The 16,395-nt window shown below is 40.5% G+C and overlaps 1 protein-coding gene across 1 annotated transcript; it reads left to right on the top strand.

The window, feature by feature from the left end:
- Positions 1 to 982: 982 nt before the first annotated feature.
- Positions 983 to 12,407, top strand: gls2b (glutaminase 2b (liver, mitochondrial)). The gene is made up of 18 exons (XM_028405381.1): positions 983 to 1,294; positions 1,588 to 1,687; positions 1,765 to 1,886; positions 3,884 to 4,013; positions 4,129 to 4,208; positions 4,623 to 4,786; positions 5,153 to 5,211; positions 7,353 to 7,385; positions 7,490 to 7,548; positions 7,689 to 7,755; positions 8,277 to 8,327; positions 8,408 to 8,584; positions 8,661 to 8,792; positions 8,869 to 8,961; positions 9,040 to 9,101; positions 9,534 to 9,610; positions 10,568 to 10,631; positions 11,751 to 12,407. The coding sequence occupies exons 1-18, from the start codon at positions 1,101 to 1,103 to the stop codon at positions 11,905 to 11,907; spliced, it is 1,821 nt and encodes a 606-aa protein (XP_028261182.1). The 5' UTR covers positions 983 to 1,100; the 3' UTR covers positions 11,908 to 12,407.
- The last annotated feature ends 3,988 nt before the right edge of the window (positions 12,408 to 16,395 follow it).

The raw sequence follows: 16,395 nt of genomic DNA, 5'->3' as shown, positions 1-16,395 counted from the left end.
CAGTGAAGGTTGTCTCCTATGATCTGCTATGTTTTACTAATAATTCAAGAATTTCCTTCGGGATTAATACAGATTTATCTTATCTTATCTTATCTTAATTCAGAATGCTGGATTATTTCTTATGTGTGTTTTTTCAAAATATGGAACTTCTAGCCTCTGATTGGTTTTATTTATCTGTCAATCAAGTAGGAACAGACACCCCAATGAGGAGGTGTGTCTGTAATTTATTAAACAGACTTGTGATGCCTTCACATCCTCCTCGTGAAATTCTAATCTCACTTTTGAATTCTCCTGAATTGTGCCACATATGGGAATTTATGTAACATTTACAAATAGGCCTCATATGTGTTTTTTTACCATTTAAATAATTGACAGTTTGAACAATGCAAGATATGTTTTACTATTTTATCTAAAAAGTTCTATATTCCCCACGACCCCTGAAGGCATCAAACTTCACACTTGTGAAGTCAGGAAGGGGACTGCAGTGAAGTTAGATATAGGTTAGATTTTCTATATATGGTATTGTGAGTCTCTTGTAGGGATCATCAATAAATTACAACATTCAACATGTTTATTTTATTTGCTAATGTTTGCTTTAAAAAGGATGACTCCAGTCTCCAGATGGTATTCACACCTAAGCTTAGCCTATATTACAAGAGTTTTAGAGAATTAAAATCACAATTTTTACATGAAAATATTCATATAACAAAGTGTGTTTTATATTTCAATGTAGGCTTAGGGTCACTTGGTCATGTGGCATGGAAGATATTAAGGAAAAACAACTTTTTTCCTTTTAGAAAATAAATAAAAATCATAATATTTCATACAAAAATATGAATATAAAGAAATATCCTTTAATCCTGAAATCAAAATACTACAATTAAAGCTGCAAGCAGCATTTCATTTTTTGTTTTGATGTCAGACAATCAAGTAATTTATTGATGGTCCCTAAAATGAGACGCGGCTGGACTTGGAGTGATCGCCTGTCAGATACCCAAACTAAAACTAACTTCACCGCAGGGGGGGTCGCTGGCTTTTGAAGCCTGAACCAGTCCACCGCCTCTGGCTGCGTCCTTCTCTGCCAAACAAACGTCGCAGCCATGCAGCGTCTGAGAGCGCTGCGTCTGTCAAACTCTGCACAACTGATCTTCAAACACAACACACACGCTGCGAAGAAGGCTTCCATCATCCAGTCAGCAGCAGCAGCAGCAGCAGCATGCTGTCTGAGCACAACATCAACAACTGCGTCCCAGAGACGAACACCTACACACATGGATCATTTCCTTTTGAAGATGTAAGTGTGACAAACTGTCAACACCTCACTGCTGGTTTGGAGTCAGGCTGCCTGCACTTTGTTATCATTATTCTTTTCCAGCTGTGTGCAGCATATTATGAACACTGGGGGTCTAATAAATAATTACCTAATGGATCAGTCACAAAATGGTCACAGGTCTGTCAGCAGCGTGTGGCCTAAAATGAGGCAATCAGCGCGCTGATGTGATTTTTAAAGGAACATTCTGACATGTATCTTTTCAAATAATGTCATTAAATAGTTTTGTTATTAAATCCAGTATAATGTATCACCAGGAACGAGCATCCAAAGTCCCCCAGTTCTGGGGTGGAAAACATGCTTTTCTACACCATCACAGAGGGCAAAGAGCAAGTGCCCATCTCACACTTCACCGCTGTGAGCATCTCTTTTCTGTACATGTGTCATTTTATACCTCCAGTTTCACTAAGGCTTGACTAGTTTTACAATCACAGGCCCTGAGAAAAACTGGCCTCCACCCGTCAGATCCTCGTCTCAAGGAGTGCATGGAGAAGCTCCGGCGGGCAGTGAAGGAATCTGTTGGTGAGGTGATGATGGACAGAGACCTTTTCCACAGGTGAGACAGCAGAAACTCAAGAAAACTCCTCAAATGGTTACACGTATTATTATTATTATTATTATCTTAAATTGACGTTTGTTTATTAGAAAACTCAGGGTGTAGTTACCAGCTTTAACCACAAGAGGCATTGACATGCGCGGTGGGCGCCTCTAGCAATGACACCGTTCACACCACCGTCGCATTTGTAGCATGAAGCTACGATGTGCTCCCGTGTTTGCGTTATATGTTAAAGTAAGACGGTATAACACAATATACACACGTTAGATGCGACAGATAACTACAGACTAAGCGTAAAAGTCAGCTGTTTGTTTCCATGAAGCATTTTTTTTGGCAGAAATAGCTGTTAGCCATGTAGCCGCTAAGCTAGCTTCGCCGTAGTGTTTATAAGGCTGTGATGGCACTTCGCATGAGCAGTCTGTACTTGAAATATTTTCAGTGCAGCTGAGTGGTTGAATTAGCTGCTTCAGCCTCAGGCATTACTGGAATATAAAAAAAGACTTTAATGTTAATGTTAATTACGCGGCTGTTTTCAAAACCTAATTCTGATTGGTCAATTACAGCATTAAATTGATGGTATTTTGCATTTTCTTTAACTTGTTTTTAGTTTAGTTTTAGCTTTCTTAATGGTACAGCAGGAGAACACATTTACTTGTCTGTGGTGTGTTTCTTCATCTAGACGTAATTGTGATTGGTTGCAGACTTGTGGCTTAGTAGAGTTCTATTTTTGATTAGAATAACACATTTAGTAATAATAACCCAGAGATCTGGCTTTAAAGTGTCTCAGTGAGAACTGTTATCTTCTGCTGGATAATGGAAGACACAGCTCCTGTGTCTCTGATCATGTTGAGTAAATGGACTGCACATGTTAGTCAATAACAATCTGCTCTACCACCTGAGCCACAACACCTCCATCTGTGTAATGGCTATTCTATTGGCTTTAAATGCTCTCTGCTGTGATCATGATGAATCATGATGCGGCTGAGGTCATTGTACTGGACGACTGATTTGCAGACTTCAGGTGAACAGTCTGTACTCGGCAATTAACTGTCAGTGCAGTGGCTACTGCTTCAAGGCTGCAGAGATAATACTCCAACCCTTTGTTCTCTGTCCTGTGTGTTTTATGGCATTGTACTGAAAGCTAGTGAACTGCACCTGTAGAATAACAGGTGGGTAAGTAATGTTAGAATCCACTTCTTAAACTCTAATCAGGCCATGCACTGTGGATGTCATACTTGACAGAAAAATAAAACGATATATTATTCTAATATTGATAATTTCCTGTTTCTGCTTCTGTACTCGGCCTCTCTGTCTGGACTTGTGTCTCAACACTGATAGACCTTTGGCGCGTTGTTTTCTATTCCCCACCAGGCCTGAGACCGATCTATTTTTAGTCTGACCTTCTAGCAATAATCCATTTTAATACAGGATTTGTTGTATGTGACTGGCTGTGTAATTGTCTCCATGTCTGTCTCTCTCCTTTGTCATTGTTTAGCCTTTTTTACCTCCATTGTCTCCAACACATACTTTATGCTGTTAATAATAAGCTCAGTAATGTAATGCAGCTTGGTGTTTGTGTTGGCTTGTATTGAGTTTCATGTAATTGTATGGTTGTCATTCCCTTTTGATCAACAGAAGAGGAGTGATTGAGAACTTTGTGGCCTAAAGTACAAGTCAAAAAGTCAGTTTCTACATTTGCAAACTTAATCTAGCAGCTGGGGACAGAACAATTCCCTTCAGTGTCTTGGACCTCCAGAAAGTAGTAGCTCTATCTTCATGTTTAGATCAAAGTAGTTTTAGAGGACGCCAGTTCAGGTGTTCTCAGACAGGCCTGACCACAAAAAGCATATGCGTAAAGCGTCATGTTGATCAAAAGAAAAGGTCTGTCAAACAGACTGATGGCTAGAAGCTGCTGCTGTTGTCCACACACACACACACAATGAAAGCATTTAATTTTCCAGGAAGTCCCCCGATTAATATTGCTGCCTTTCTCACAGGTGTGTTGGTGGAAACATTGTCCTGCTGATCCAGGCCTTCAGGAAGAAATTCATCATCCCTGAGTTTGACACTTTCGCAGGAAAGATAAATGAAATCTACAAAACGGTGAAAAACCAAAATGAGGGGAAGGTAAAGCACAACCTAACATGTTTACTGACATAAAAAGTAACTCTCTGCTAGTATGACCACTTATGCAACCAACTTTAACTTTGGAACTCACTCTTGTTGTATGTTGCGTCTGCAGGTTGCAGACTACATCCCCCAGCTGGCCAAGTTTAGCCCAGACTTGTGGGGCGTGTCTTTGTGTACAGTCGATGGTCAGAGGTAAGTATTAAACTTTTTTATTTGATATAAAAAGTGGTGTACCAGATATTAGTTTGCATTGAAGCAGAGGCTTTTGTACACATGCGTCTTTGTTGTTCCTTGATTAGCTAGTACCATATTTGATACTTATTATGGTTGAAATGAGGGTTTTTGATATCTAAATCTGGTCTCCGTGTATTTGAGTCCCCTCTGGACACATATGAGTAGACATACAACCAATCACAGACACAAAGTCTTTGACTTAGGCAGAGCAACAACCAGACTAGTATCAATAAAAGGCAGAGGGGATGGTTATGGCTGGCTAGGCTAATAAGAAGTTATCTGTTGGAGCAGATTTGCTTCCAGGTGTCAAAGTCAATAGAAGTCTGTTATGCCAGTGGGATTCTGTTGGCTTTTAATGTCTTTCCCCTTTAGACACTCAGTAGGGGACACCAAGCAGCCGTTCTGCCTGCAGTCATGTGTGAAGCCCCTGCAGTACGCCATCGCCGTCCACGAGTCAGGAACAGAAAAAGTTCACAGATATGTGGGGATGGAGCCAAGTGGACTTAAATTCAACATGCTGTCACTGGACGATGAAGGTGTGTGAGTCCTCATCACCGCCTAAGCAGGACTGTAAAGACGTCGCTGCGATTAGAAGAAATGTATTAATAAATCGACTTGTATACAAGTGTTATCTTCAACTCAGAGGTTACAAAACTGTTTTCTTGATCTTTAAAACGCTGTAAAATACTTTGATTATTATTCCTTTATTTTTCAAATATTTTGAAAAATTTTACCGTTTCTATTTTGATTGAAAGCTGTTAGGCTTTGGTATATTCTCTGATATGTGTTAATGCTGATAAATGTCAGTTGATTGATTGATTGATTGATCCTTGTACAAGGCTGTTATTTAGCACAGAGCTCTCCATCTGCTTGGTGTCTTATCTTGTGGCCTTTTCTCCTAGATAAGCCCCACAACCCCATGGTAAACGCTGGAGCCATAGTGATCAGCTCTCTTATCAAGGTAAACAGAAGAACACGATATGTAGGAGCTGATTCAGCACATACACTAAGTCATTCTGGGTTTTTTTTGTTAAAGTAAGTTTCTAGGTTAAAGTTTGGATTGAAACTTTTTTTTGTAGTGAGTACAATGTATTAGGAACACCCTGTAGGAGTGTCTTATACTCTCAATATGAACTCATCAGTGCTATATATATCTTGAGACAGACATGTGGAGTCCATTGAGAAGTGCACCTTGCCTGGTCGGCAGAGGTATACAACTCTCATGTGTTATACCATGCAGCAAGTCTCACAAGTCGCAAGTCAACAAATCCTAACCTCTCTATCAGTGATAACTGGTCACATGACATTATAAACGGTCATGCTGAACATGTGTTTACATTAAAGATGCTGTTTCTGCAAGAAAAAAAGGGGTTTGTGGGTCACAAATTTTATTCAGGTGAGAATATAGAACTATTATCGTGATTTAAAAAGCGACATAGTGGCAGCAAATAATACCAGAGAGGCACGATGAAAGAAAGATGTTATGGAATGTTGACTTGTCGCCTAGTCTATGGGTCGTTAGTGACGTCATTACACGTCGAATGTTTCTTTGGCTTGTTTGTGTAGCGGGATGATTGGCAGTTTGGGTGCAAGAGGTCCTGGGTTCGAAACCAGGATGAGCCGTCCGTTAGGTCAGGTAGATGTGGGAATGGGCAGTGAGCGGACACGCACACACAGCGTTGAAGAACATTGAAATTAAGATGTGTATTTAAGTGAAATTTTTTTAATATGTTTTAAAATACAAGTTGATGGTCTATGGCAATTTCCCCCTGGGATCAATAAAGTATTTCTGATTCTGATTCTGATGGCAGGGGTGTACAAACTGCGGCTCGCGGGCCAACTGCGGTCGGATTTTCTATAGCCTGCGGCTTCTATCTTGAAATGTGTTGTTTTTGGCCCACCAGCCAAACTTATTATTATTATAATAATTATTATTACTATTATTGTTAGTTGTAGTAGTAGCCCTATTAGAATTCATGGACGGGGCGCATGGGAGCGGGCTGCCCGGCCAGGGAGCAACCTCCCCGTGCAGCAATGAGCGTCCCAGTCTGGGGAATGTGCTGAAGCACTGGGGAGCTCCAGGAGCGCAGGGGATTGGAGCAGAGCGTCCCTCTCCCTGTCGCTCCCTGCTACCCGGTCCTGCTCAGGCCTTTTTACCGGCGGCTGAATAAAAGCAACTGTCTAGAAATGCGAACATTTGTAAACCATGAATTAGTTTGTGTCGTGTGAGCAGACTGTCTGTTATAAACTGTGATGTTTTATTGGAGCAGCAGAGCAGTCCGTCTTTGCTTGTTAACGTTCTCTGTTGTTAAACTTCAACTGTACAGAGACGCAGCACTTCTCTCAAAAAGACTCCGTCATTCAGTACGCATCTGTCGTAAGGCACGTCATCACGTTTTTACATCTCGTTGGCATGCACTGCAAACCTGTGTAAACATTAAATTACAAGACCGTTTGAGATCAGCACTAAATGACCACCTATAGTCTACCTGACATTTTACTGATGTCTACTGCTGCTCCTAAACCAGACCTGCCACATATGATCAGATCTCACCTTCACAGTAGTGTCAATAACTTGCCTGTTGCTCTGTTATCACAACCACACAGTTTCTGAGTGTTTTAAATTCAGATAACATGTTCTGATCTGTTCATCTGAATGCTAAAATGTTGGTATTTTGTTTGCTGTGTGAAATGAATATATTACAAAAAAGCATACACATGTTTATTGTTTAAAATAATGTCATTGGGCACTGTTGGCCCTCGGAGACATTTGCATTATCAAATCGGGCCCTCCCTGCTCTACAGTGTGACATATTTTTACAGTTGTCTCAACTGAACATCACTTTCTTACTATCAATCCCACAGTTGTTCTGTTATTGAAATATTCTCTGATTTTTTTTTCTGATCACTGTCTGTCTTTCCTCCTGCTGTTGTCCCATCCTGATAAAGATACTAAATTATGCAATCAGTGATACATTTATCAGGGTTTTTACACTTTGTAATTAGTAGACGGTCATAAATGTAGGAAGTAAATGAACAAGGCAATTACAATCAGCATATTTTTAAAGAAGCAAATGACTCTTGCTTTGTTTTTGTTTGTAGCCTCGTTCAAATAAGGCAGAGAAGTTTGACTACGTAAGTAGACTTCTTTAGATTTGTTTAAGAGCATGAATTTTAGAATATGGCATCATTATATCCGCGGCAGTACACTTCAAATTAGGTCTTATTTTTCTCCTTAGGTTATGGAATTTGTAAAACGGATGGCTGGTCAGGAATATGTAGGATTCAGCAACGCCACGTGAGTGTGCTTCATCTTTAAAAATCTCCGTTTAGGACACCTAAGCTAAAAGAGTTTCTGTGTTAGGAAAATTGCATGTCCACTGCACTGCTGCATAATTAATGTTTCAGTATTGACCTCCTCTTGCTTGTCTGTCTCAGGTTCCAGTCAGAAAAGGAAACAGGCGACAGAAATTTTGCTATTGGATACTACATGAAAGAGAAGAAGGTCAGTTAACAGAAAATCTGGAGCTGTTAATATATCTAGGATTAAAAGTCATTTTTTTATGTATATGTATGTTTATAGTACATTTATTTATGGCACTGATATGTGGTGTATGTGACAAAAAAACAACAGTTTATGTCTGTAAAACAGCAGAAACATTAGAAAACAGGGATAAAAGATAAGACATGATCATTCCTCCAGTGCCTAGTTTCATCCAATCAACAGTTCAGAAGCTCAGAAATCAATTTTTAATCATTTAAAACGGCAAAAAACAGCAAATCCTGCCTGTGGAGAAGCTGTGGCAGACATTTTGATGTGTTTGACACAGTTTATTAGTAAAATAGTTTGATGAATTTTCCAACTGACTTATTAAAACATTGACTGTTTCAGCTATAAATATTAATATAAGAAAAAGCGAATATTGAATAAACCAAACATCTGGATAAATGTACTCACTGCTCTGTTTTTCCACCGTCATCATTATAACCATATTTCAGTCATAATGATTGTATTTCATCCACCAGTGTTTTCCGCTGGACGCAGATATGATCGATGCCCTGGACTTCTACTTCCAGGTAAACGTCTTTTCCATCATTAAACATGTGTAGCTTGATTATGGCTTCTAATCATCTTAACACATGTTCCCTCTTCTCAGCTGTGCTCCATCGAGGTGACCTGCGAGTCTGGAAGTATCATGGCTGCCACGCTGGCCAACGGAGGCATCTGTCCAATCACGGGCGAGTGTGTTCTGAGTGCCGAGGCGGTGCGGAACACCTTAAGCCTCATGTACTCGTGTGGAATGTACGACTTCTCTGGACAGATGGCTTTTCACGTGAGTGACACCAGCATGGTAACCATCGCACAGCCACCACTGCCACCCCTCTGAAACAGGAATGTTTGTCTCACAGGTGGGCTTGCCTGCAAAGTCAGGAGTGGCCGGAGCAATTCTGCTGGTCATCCCCAACGTGATGGGAGTCATGTGTTGGTCCCCTCCGCTGGACAGAGTCGGAAACAGCGTACGAGGAATTCACTTCTGCCAGGTAGGAGCGAGATGCTTGTGTTTTGATGTGTATTTTGTACAGTCAGATATTATACTAAAGTGTGTCTTCTCTTTAGGAACTTGTGTCGCACTTCAATTTCCACAATTATGACAACTTGAGGCACTTTGTGAAGAAGCAGGACCCTCGCAAGCAGGATGGAGATGACAGGGTGAGCTGCTGCTACGCTGGCTGGTGTGTCAGACGTATTGTAATTCTCTGTGTCTGAGTCACTTTGATGTATTTGCAGAACAAGTCTGTCTTCAGCTTGATGTTTGCAGCCTACAGTGGAGACGTGTCGGCCCTGAGAAGGTACATTTCCTGGTTATTGTCCAACAGTGTTCATACAGGTGATAAATTAACCCTCTGTGGCCCCAGCTGGCTTTATTCAGCTCTCTTTTCTTTTCTCTCTCATCACCTCACCATTTTTTTGGATGTTTGTATTGCTGAATGAATTTCTAAATGTGTAATAGCTTGATCTGCGGTTTTCTGTGCTTGCTGTTAGTTCCTTTCCTTAATCATCTGTTTGTGGCACCATTTAATTTAATTTTTCCAACCTGCCTGCAGGTTTGGGCCCCAGAGGGTTAAATGAAGTAGCAAATAATTACTATTAAGACCCATTAAGTCCAGAATAGTAGCTAGTTCAGCTATGTTCTGCTATCATAAAAGTGTAACTTTGGCAGTGCAGTTTGAGAAGACATATAATAATATCGCATGGTATTAAATGACGTTTTAATGCTGCAGATTTGCACTTTCATCCATGGACATGGATCTGAAAGACTATGATGCTCGAACAGCACTGCACATCGCTGCAGCAGAAGGTGAGCGTCTTCCCTCCGTTTAATGCCCGGTTTACACTGTGCGATTTTGGCCTGTCGCAGACGAAAGACGAGCATCGTAGGAGATTCGTGGAGATATCTTTGGTCGTGGCTCTAAATCGGTGGTCTTACGTCGCACTCTGAGACAGGTTCAACGACGGCCGCTGTCAGCATCTTGCGACCAAAGATAAGCTGAGATAAAATTCTAGCGTTGTCAGAAATTTAGGATGACTGACTCACAGTGTGACAGCTGCTACGACCTGTCACTCCGCATCCATGTGTTCCTCCTCCTCGCATGTTGACGTAGAATGTTACCTGTGATCGGCTGCGATTCAGTAAATGGTCATCGTACAATGTGCACGCATTGAACTTGGCGATCCTACCAAAGTTTATTAGATTCACGTCGCATAGTGTGTCATGCAATGGTCTTATAAGATCGCTAAAAATCGCACAGTGTAGAAAGGCCATAAAAGACACATGGAATCAGAATGTTTGATGCTGCTACCTCGTTAATCAATTGGTTTTTATACTTTTGTGAAATGCAGAAAACAATTAAGTGTTTGTCTTGATGCTGACGACTGTAATTAGTTTCATGATTGACTGTAGAGCAACAGTTCAGGCTCACACGTTACAAAACTTCTAATGAATCAGCTGATAAAGCCCTTACAGAACACCATATGGTGGATTCTTTGTCTACTGTTGTGATGTGTTTCTGCCCTCCTTGTAGGGGAGTTATTTGTTTACAAGATAAAAATGGGAGTAATAACTGTTTCCTTCTAGATGAACAAAAGCTTTGTACTCCTTAATCTGATTCTGTGCTGGTTGGAGGAAATAATCATAGAGTACATCTGCTTTTTTGTGCATTTAGAGCAGCTTTTTATCTATCAAGAAGGTTTTGCTGTTTGCATAGTAAAAACATTGTTTTCTAAGTCAGTGAAGTGTTTGTGTTTTTTTTCTCAGGTCACACAGATGTGGTGAAGTTCCTCACTGAAACCTGCAAAGTAGATCCATTTGTAGAAGACAGGTGAGACAAACTGTCTTTATCCCTTTTAACCTCTGTAAAAAACACAAGTGTAGTAGGTCAGTAAACAGTATTTACAGTTGTATTCGAAAGTTGCTGCCCCCTCTTTAAATTTTAAAGTTTTCTGTGTAAAACATAATAAAAATCATCTGATCATTTGAGGCAAATACAGCCTCAGACAAACAACATCTTTCCACTGTGCCATTATTTATTGAACAAAAAATGAATCCAAAAAGGGAAAAACAAGTCTTCAACAGCAGCAGCAATAACTTAAAGTAATGGGAGAGAATTAGGCAGGTGGTGAGGTGGGGCAGTGTTTATTTATGAGTCTTTGACTGCCCGGGGATAGAGGCAGTTGGCCATTCTGCTGGGCCCACCACAGCTTTTATATGTGACTGAGGTCTGCACTTTGACAAGGCCATTCAGAAACCTTCATTCTTTTATTTTTCTGATGTAGAATTGCTGCTGTGCTTAGGCTTTTGCATTGTTCTGTTTCATGACTCAGTTTTTCAAGGTTTATCTGTCAGATGGACAGCCTCACATTTGCTTCTTAGAACACTCTGGTATACAGAGTTGATGGTGGACTCACTGACTGCAAGGTGCACAGGTCCAACCTGGTCAAACCAGGGTGTATGAGGTGGTGAAGTGCTGTGTTTGGTCTTCAGCAGACATGGCTGTGGCCAGTGTTGTGGTTTGTTCAGATGCAGTTTTGTGAACCTGTCGTGCTTTTTAGTCTTTCTCCTGACAACCCCTTCCAAACAAACTGTACTACTCAGTCTTCTCCTAATTATGCTGTCAGGCACAGTAATGTTGAACATGCTCAATGAGGCCCGTGGGTTCTAAGATGTTTTTTTTGTATTTCTCTGATCATTGCATGGTCTGATCCTGGAGCAAATATGCTGAGACGTCCACTTGTGGAAAGATTGACAGCTGTCTTGAATGATTTCCACCTGGTTTTATAAGTCTTTCCAGAGTGAGGACAGCAATGATTCTATATAAATACACCTTTTCTATCACTTATTTGACACAAAAACAGCACAAAAGACAAATTAAAAGAGGGGGTACTAACATTTGAACATGACTGTACCTGCCATATTGTTACCCATCTGTCTGTCTTATCAGGTGGGGGAACCTCCCTGTGGATGATGCCATGCAGTTCGGGCATGACGAGGTGGTGAAGATGCTCAGAGATTACCAACTAGAGTTCAGGCAGCAGGAGAAGCAGCACAGTGCTGCTGAGTGCCCACAGAAGCTGGACACCATCGAGGGCATGGTGTGATGTCTTTAAATAGACTCATCACAGTGTAACATGTCCAGGCGTTTGTGCAGTCTGTCAGGTAGAGAAATGTAAAGGTCAGTTTGTTCTGGGGAAAACGGTACGATGGTGTAAGTATGAAGTAACTACACAAACTGCAGCAAATGAAAACATCAGTGAAAAGGCGAGCAAACCATCAATAATCATATATAAAAATATCACATTATATAAAATATAGTCTATTTTTAATTGTATAAATTGCCTGTCGTGACATGACAATCTTTATTGAACCACCAGATACTTTATATGTAAAAAAAATCTTACTATACAGTGCCTTATTGAGTAATAAAAAGTACCCAGTGTGTTTGGATGCTGTATTTTAGATGCTGTTTAATGTAAATGGAAGCAATAAACATTTTACATTGATTTTTTTTATTATATACTGTTAATAATTGCACAGGATTCCTGATATATAAACACACATTATTATACAAATATTGTCATTAAACATCTGCCCACCCATAGTTGGATTTTCTTTTGATTTTATTAGGTTAGTCAACACTTCATGGAAATTATTATTTTGAAAAATTACACAGCATCCCCATAATCAGCTGACAGTAGGTCTGCGTGATGAGGAAGCAGCAGGAGATGTGCTGAATTGCCTCTAATGTCATTTTGTGTATTTTGAGTAATTACTGGAGCAAAACAAAGTGAAGTCAGTCAGGCCCAGTTTATTGTAACAGAAACCTGCTCCCAGCAACACTTTATTTATAAATGCAGCGTTAATCAGAGCTGACAGGTTGTCCCTTTACTGACCTGGCTTGTGCAGCACAGGAGGCTGTGGGCCTCACAGTTCCTCTGGAGTCCACCAGATGGCACTGTGTCCCCATTAAAAAAACACTTACGTCCTCATTTGTACTGGGCTTCAGATCCCTGTAGAAAAAGAGCATTGCTGAGGTATATAAGACTGACCTGACATGCAGAGAGACAGCATGCCACCTGAGCAGGACCTGGAGGTCCTGACACATCATCCAACTTCCTCCACTGCAGGTGGAAGCAGAAACAAAATAAAACTGATAGATGTTTGCACCTGTCTCTCTCCTTACAGTTGTAAACCTGGCCAACATCACTCCCTTGTTGAAATCTGGATTATATGAGCAGATGTGGCACAAATCCTACTCTTTGACTCATTAAAGTCAGGAACTGATGCCGATTACCTAATCAATGAGTCTCCTGATAGGAGTGGAGCAGTTTACCGCTCTACTTTTTTTTACAAGAGCATTCAATAAAATCAGCCTGGTGTTGGAAGCTTGGGCTGTGTCTCTGTTAAAGGAAGACAGCAGGTGGGGAATCAATCTGCTTTCTGGAGTGAAGAGGCTTTCTTGTTGCTTTTCCACCTTCAAAGTTTGGACCCAGCACTAATGTAGAGGAGAGGAGGAGAAAGAGGCGAGCAGACACATCCATCAGGGTGAAGCCTATACATAGCGGACAGAAACAGAGCATACAAACTAACAGCTCTTATAACAATATGCAGAGCACAGTTCTGTCGGTCTGCACTATGAATAAAAGATCCATAATGGGCAGAGTAGAAAGTCATAAATTTATATACTTTGATAAGTGTGATCACTTTAAACTAGAGGTGTGTGTGTGGTGTGTTTTATAGACAACAACCAGAACTGGAGGCGTAATAGTTTCAAGTGAAGGTGAAAAGTCAGTCTGACCTCACATCTGTCCTTTTCTAGATCAAAAACTCAAGGAGGTCTTGAAGAATTTCCTCAAATTTGGCACCAGTGTTCACTTTATCTCATAGATGAGCTCATTAGAATCAGTCAAAGGTGTCTGTGGCTTCCAGTCCAGGCCTTCTAGGTCTTCTTTTTCTCCCTTTAGTCCAGCTTCCTTATTAATGTCATCCACTTAACAATTCTTGTATGAACCTAGGTTTGTTGTGTTATTTCTGTTTTCCTGTATTTTTCATTGTTATGTGCAGTGTGCTTATATTCCATTTTGTGAGTGTTTTTATGTAGTTGTATGTGTTTTCCCACTTAATCTGCCACTTAATCTTTGTCATCGTTTGGAAGCACTTTATCTTCTACTAGCTTGCACAAAAAGTACCAAAGTTGATTGACAGAATCTTTCACAGATGTAGAATAATAAGTGATGACATTTTATCTCCACACAGATCACAGAGAGAACGGACCAGCGTCCACGTTGTTGTCTCAGAGAGAGCACAAAGGCCACAGCCGACAGCAGGAAGAGTGTCATGTAGCTGAACATGCACAAAATATTGTATTTTAGTTCCTTCCTGTACGTCATACTCATTTGTGCTTATAGAGTGCAAACACTTTGGCAAAAAAAACTAAATTGTGTGTCATTTCTCTGATTCACTGCTTTGTTCTCGCCTCTCCCTCCATTCACTAACAGACAAGCTCACACTCTCTCTCTCCTTTAAAGTCATGAAAATTCTATAAACAAGTTCACATACTGCTCACTGTTGTGTTGATCTTGTTATGAAGTATCTAAAGCTGCACTCTGACAAATTGTTTTCCTATTTTCACAAGAAGAATTAACAAAAAGTGTGTTTTTCTGACGGAAGTGAACACGTACAATTATCCTTCAAAACAGAACGCAATCAACCAGCAACTTTTTTTTACAAGTCTTGAAAAACCTTTTTAACAACCGTCAGCCAAGTAATTTAATCATCCGAACAAAGGTGTGTAAAGTGTTGAGGTGCAGAATCTGTGGAGAAAGAAAATCTGTAGAATGACAGCTGCTGTGTGTATTCACAGCAGCTTCACCCCCTCACAGAGTGTTAAACTAAACATGTTTCGTCACAGGAGTACATTTAATCAAGAAGAAAAAACTGATGAATGCCGCATTAATCCTACAGATGAGCAGATTCTCAATAGGGAACATGGCCTTCTCCTGCAGAGATATTACACATACATTGACCTTTTGATTAAGTTCCACCAGCTGAGAAGGTTGCTGTTATCCATTCATTCTCTGCTGATTAACTCATGTAATTATCTGTTATTAATTTGGCAATCATGACTGCAGCTTTGTGTTTTTTTAAATAGTGTTTAATGCTCTCTGTGTTTCAGGGACTTTCATGGTCACATGATTCACTTTATAATCATGCTAATTGCTTTTATTGTAAACTTGTTCTCATTGGTAATATAAGTGTGAAAAGTGTCATGGCTGGAGGATACATACTGGGTCTGGATCAGTCCTGCAGTTTATCGGTTAAGGCCAGCGGAAACCATCCAGAAACTGAGCTGCTGGTACCTTTCTTTCAAAAAAGATGATAAAATACATTTATTTATGTTATTCTCCATAGGCTGCCGGTGGAACTGGATTTTTAAACAGCTCCTTTTCTAAACACCCAGAAAGTTGCTGCTTGATAAAAGTAGATGATGGTGTTCCCAGAGAAATCCCTGGAACTTGACCTGACTCATTAGACCTGCAGCTGGTGTTCTGTACAGCTTAAATTCACATGAGATATCTGTGTTACAAAAAGGACACCATGACAGGTATTTACTGTAGCCCTCATCACCACCATATGGCGACACCACTGCTGAGACACAGACTCAATATGTCAGTGTGTGTACTTCCTGACCAGGCAGTGTAAGTGTGGTCACAATCCGAGTTCCAGACTGCAAAACTTAATTGACATGAAGGCACTGTGAGCTAGACCCATACCTCATTGTTTTGACTAACTAATATGGTGGCTGACTTTGATAGATGGGGAGTTATGGCGGTATCACTTGAAACATTAGCATTTGTGTTCTTTTATATCTCAGGAAGTGTTATGGCATCCATTGTTCAGTGGAGCTGGTGGGCAGACTAATGAGGACTGACATTAACTCACTTCCTCAGAGCCGGCAGAGCTGTCAGCAGACTGTCTTCGGTTGTGTATGCATGTCAGGGCAGTCACACACACTGTATATTCTGCGCATCATACTGTGTCAGTGGCAGGCTCATGCTGTATCAAACGATATGTATTCTCAGTGGTAACAGGCTGTTCCCTTCTCTCCTACCCAGATGTGTTCCATCTCATGCTTATCTAACACAGTCGAGACCATTATTGGACTCAGGGGTTGTTTTTCAGTTTTCTCTTTTTATGTTGATGGAGTTTGAGGTTTGGTGCAACTACTACATGCATCTGTTTTTCGGTTGTAACTGGTCATTTCATAGCAGCACATACTGTCTATAGTCTATCATTAGTCTGAGCAATAAAGATGGTTAAACAAAATAAATAAAACAAAATAAAACAGTCACTTTGATGCTCCTCCAGGTCTGTTCTTACTTGTTCGTGGGGACGGGGATTCGCTGTGATGGTAGCTGAAATTGGTTTAACCCCTTACCCTGTTTTTACATTAACTGATCTTTTCTTGTTCAAGTGAACTGCAGGTGAAAACAAACCAGCTCTAAGTGTGAGGGAGACTCAAACCTCAGACTGTTGAGTTTGTGTTTGCCTGAGTGTGTGTTGTATCTGGTGGATGTTTTGTTGATGTT

This window comes from Parambassis ranga, chromosome 5 (assembly GCF_900634625.1).
Source record: "Parambassis ranga chromosome 5, fParRan2.1, whole genome shotgun sequence".
In the NCBI taxonomy this organism is placed as follows: Eukaryota; Metazoa; Chordata; class Actinopteri; family Ambassidae; genus Parambassis; species Parambassis ranga.
This window is presented reverse-complemented; position numbering and strand designations above follow the sequence as displayed.

Bases quoted from the DNA above. Each gene is read 5' to 3' on its own strand.
- gls2b (XM_028405381.1), top strand. From the start codon at position 1,101: ATGCAGCGTCTGAGAGCGCTGCGTCTGTCAAACTCTGCACAACTGATC. The intron at 7,386-7,489 runs GTAAGTAGACTT...TTTTCTCCTTAG, and splicing joins AGGCAGAGAAGTTTGACTAC to GTTATGGAATTTGTAAAACG. The intron at 9,102-9,533 runs GTACATTTCCTG...TTAATGCTGCAG, and splicing joins GACGTGTCGGCCCTGAGAAG to ATTTGCACTTTCATCCATGG.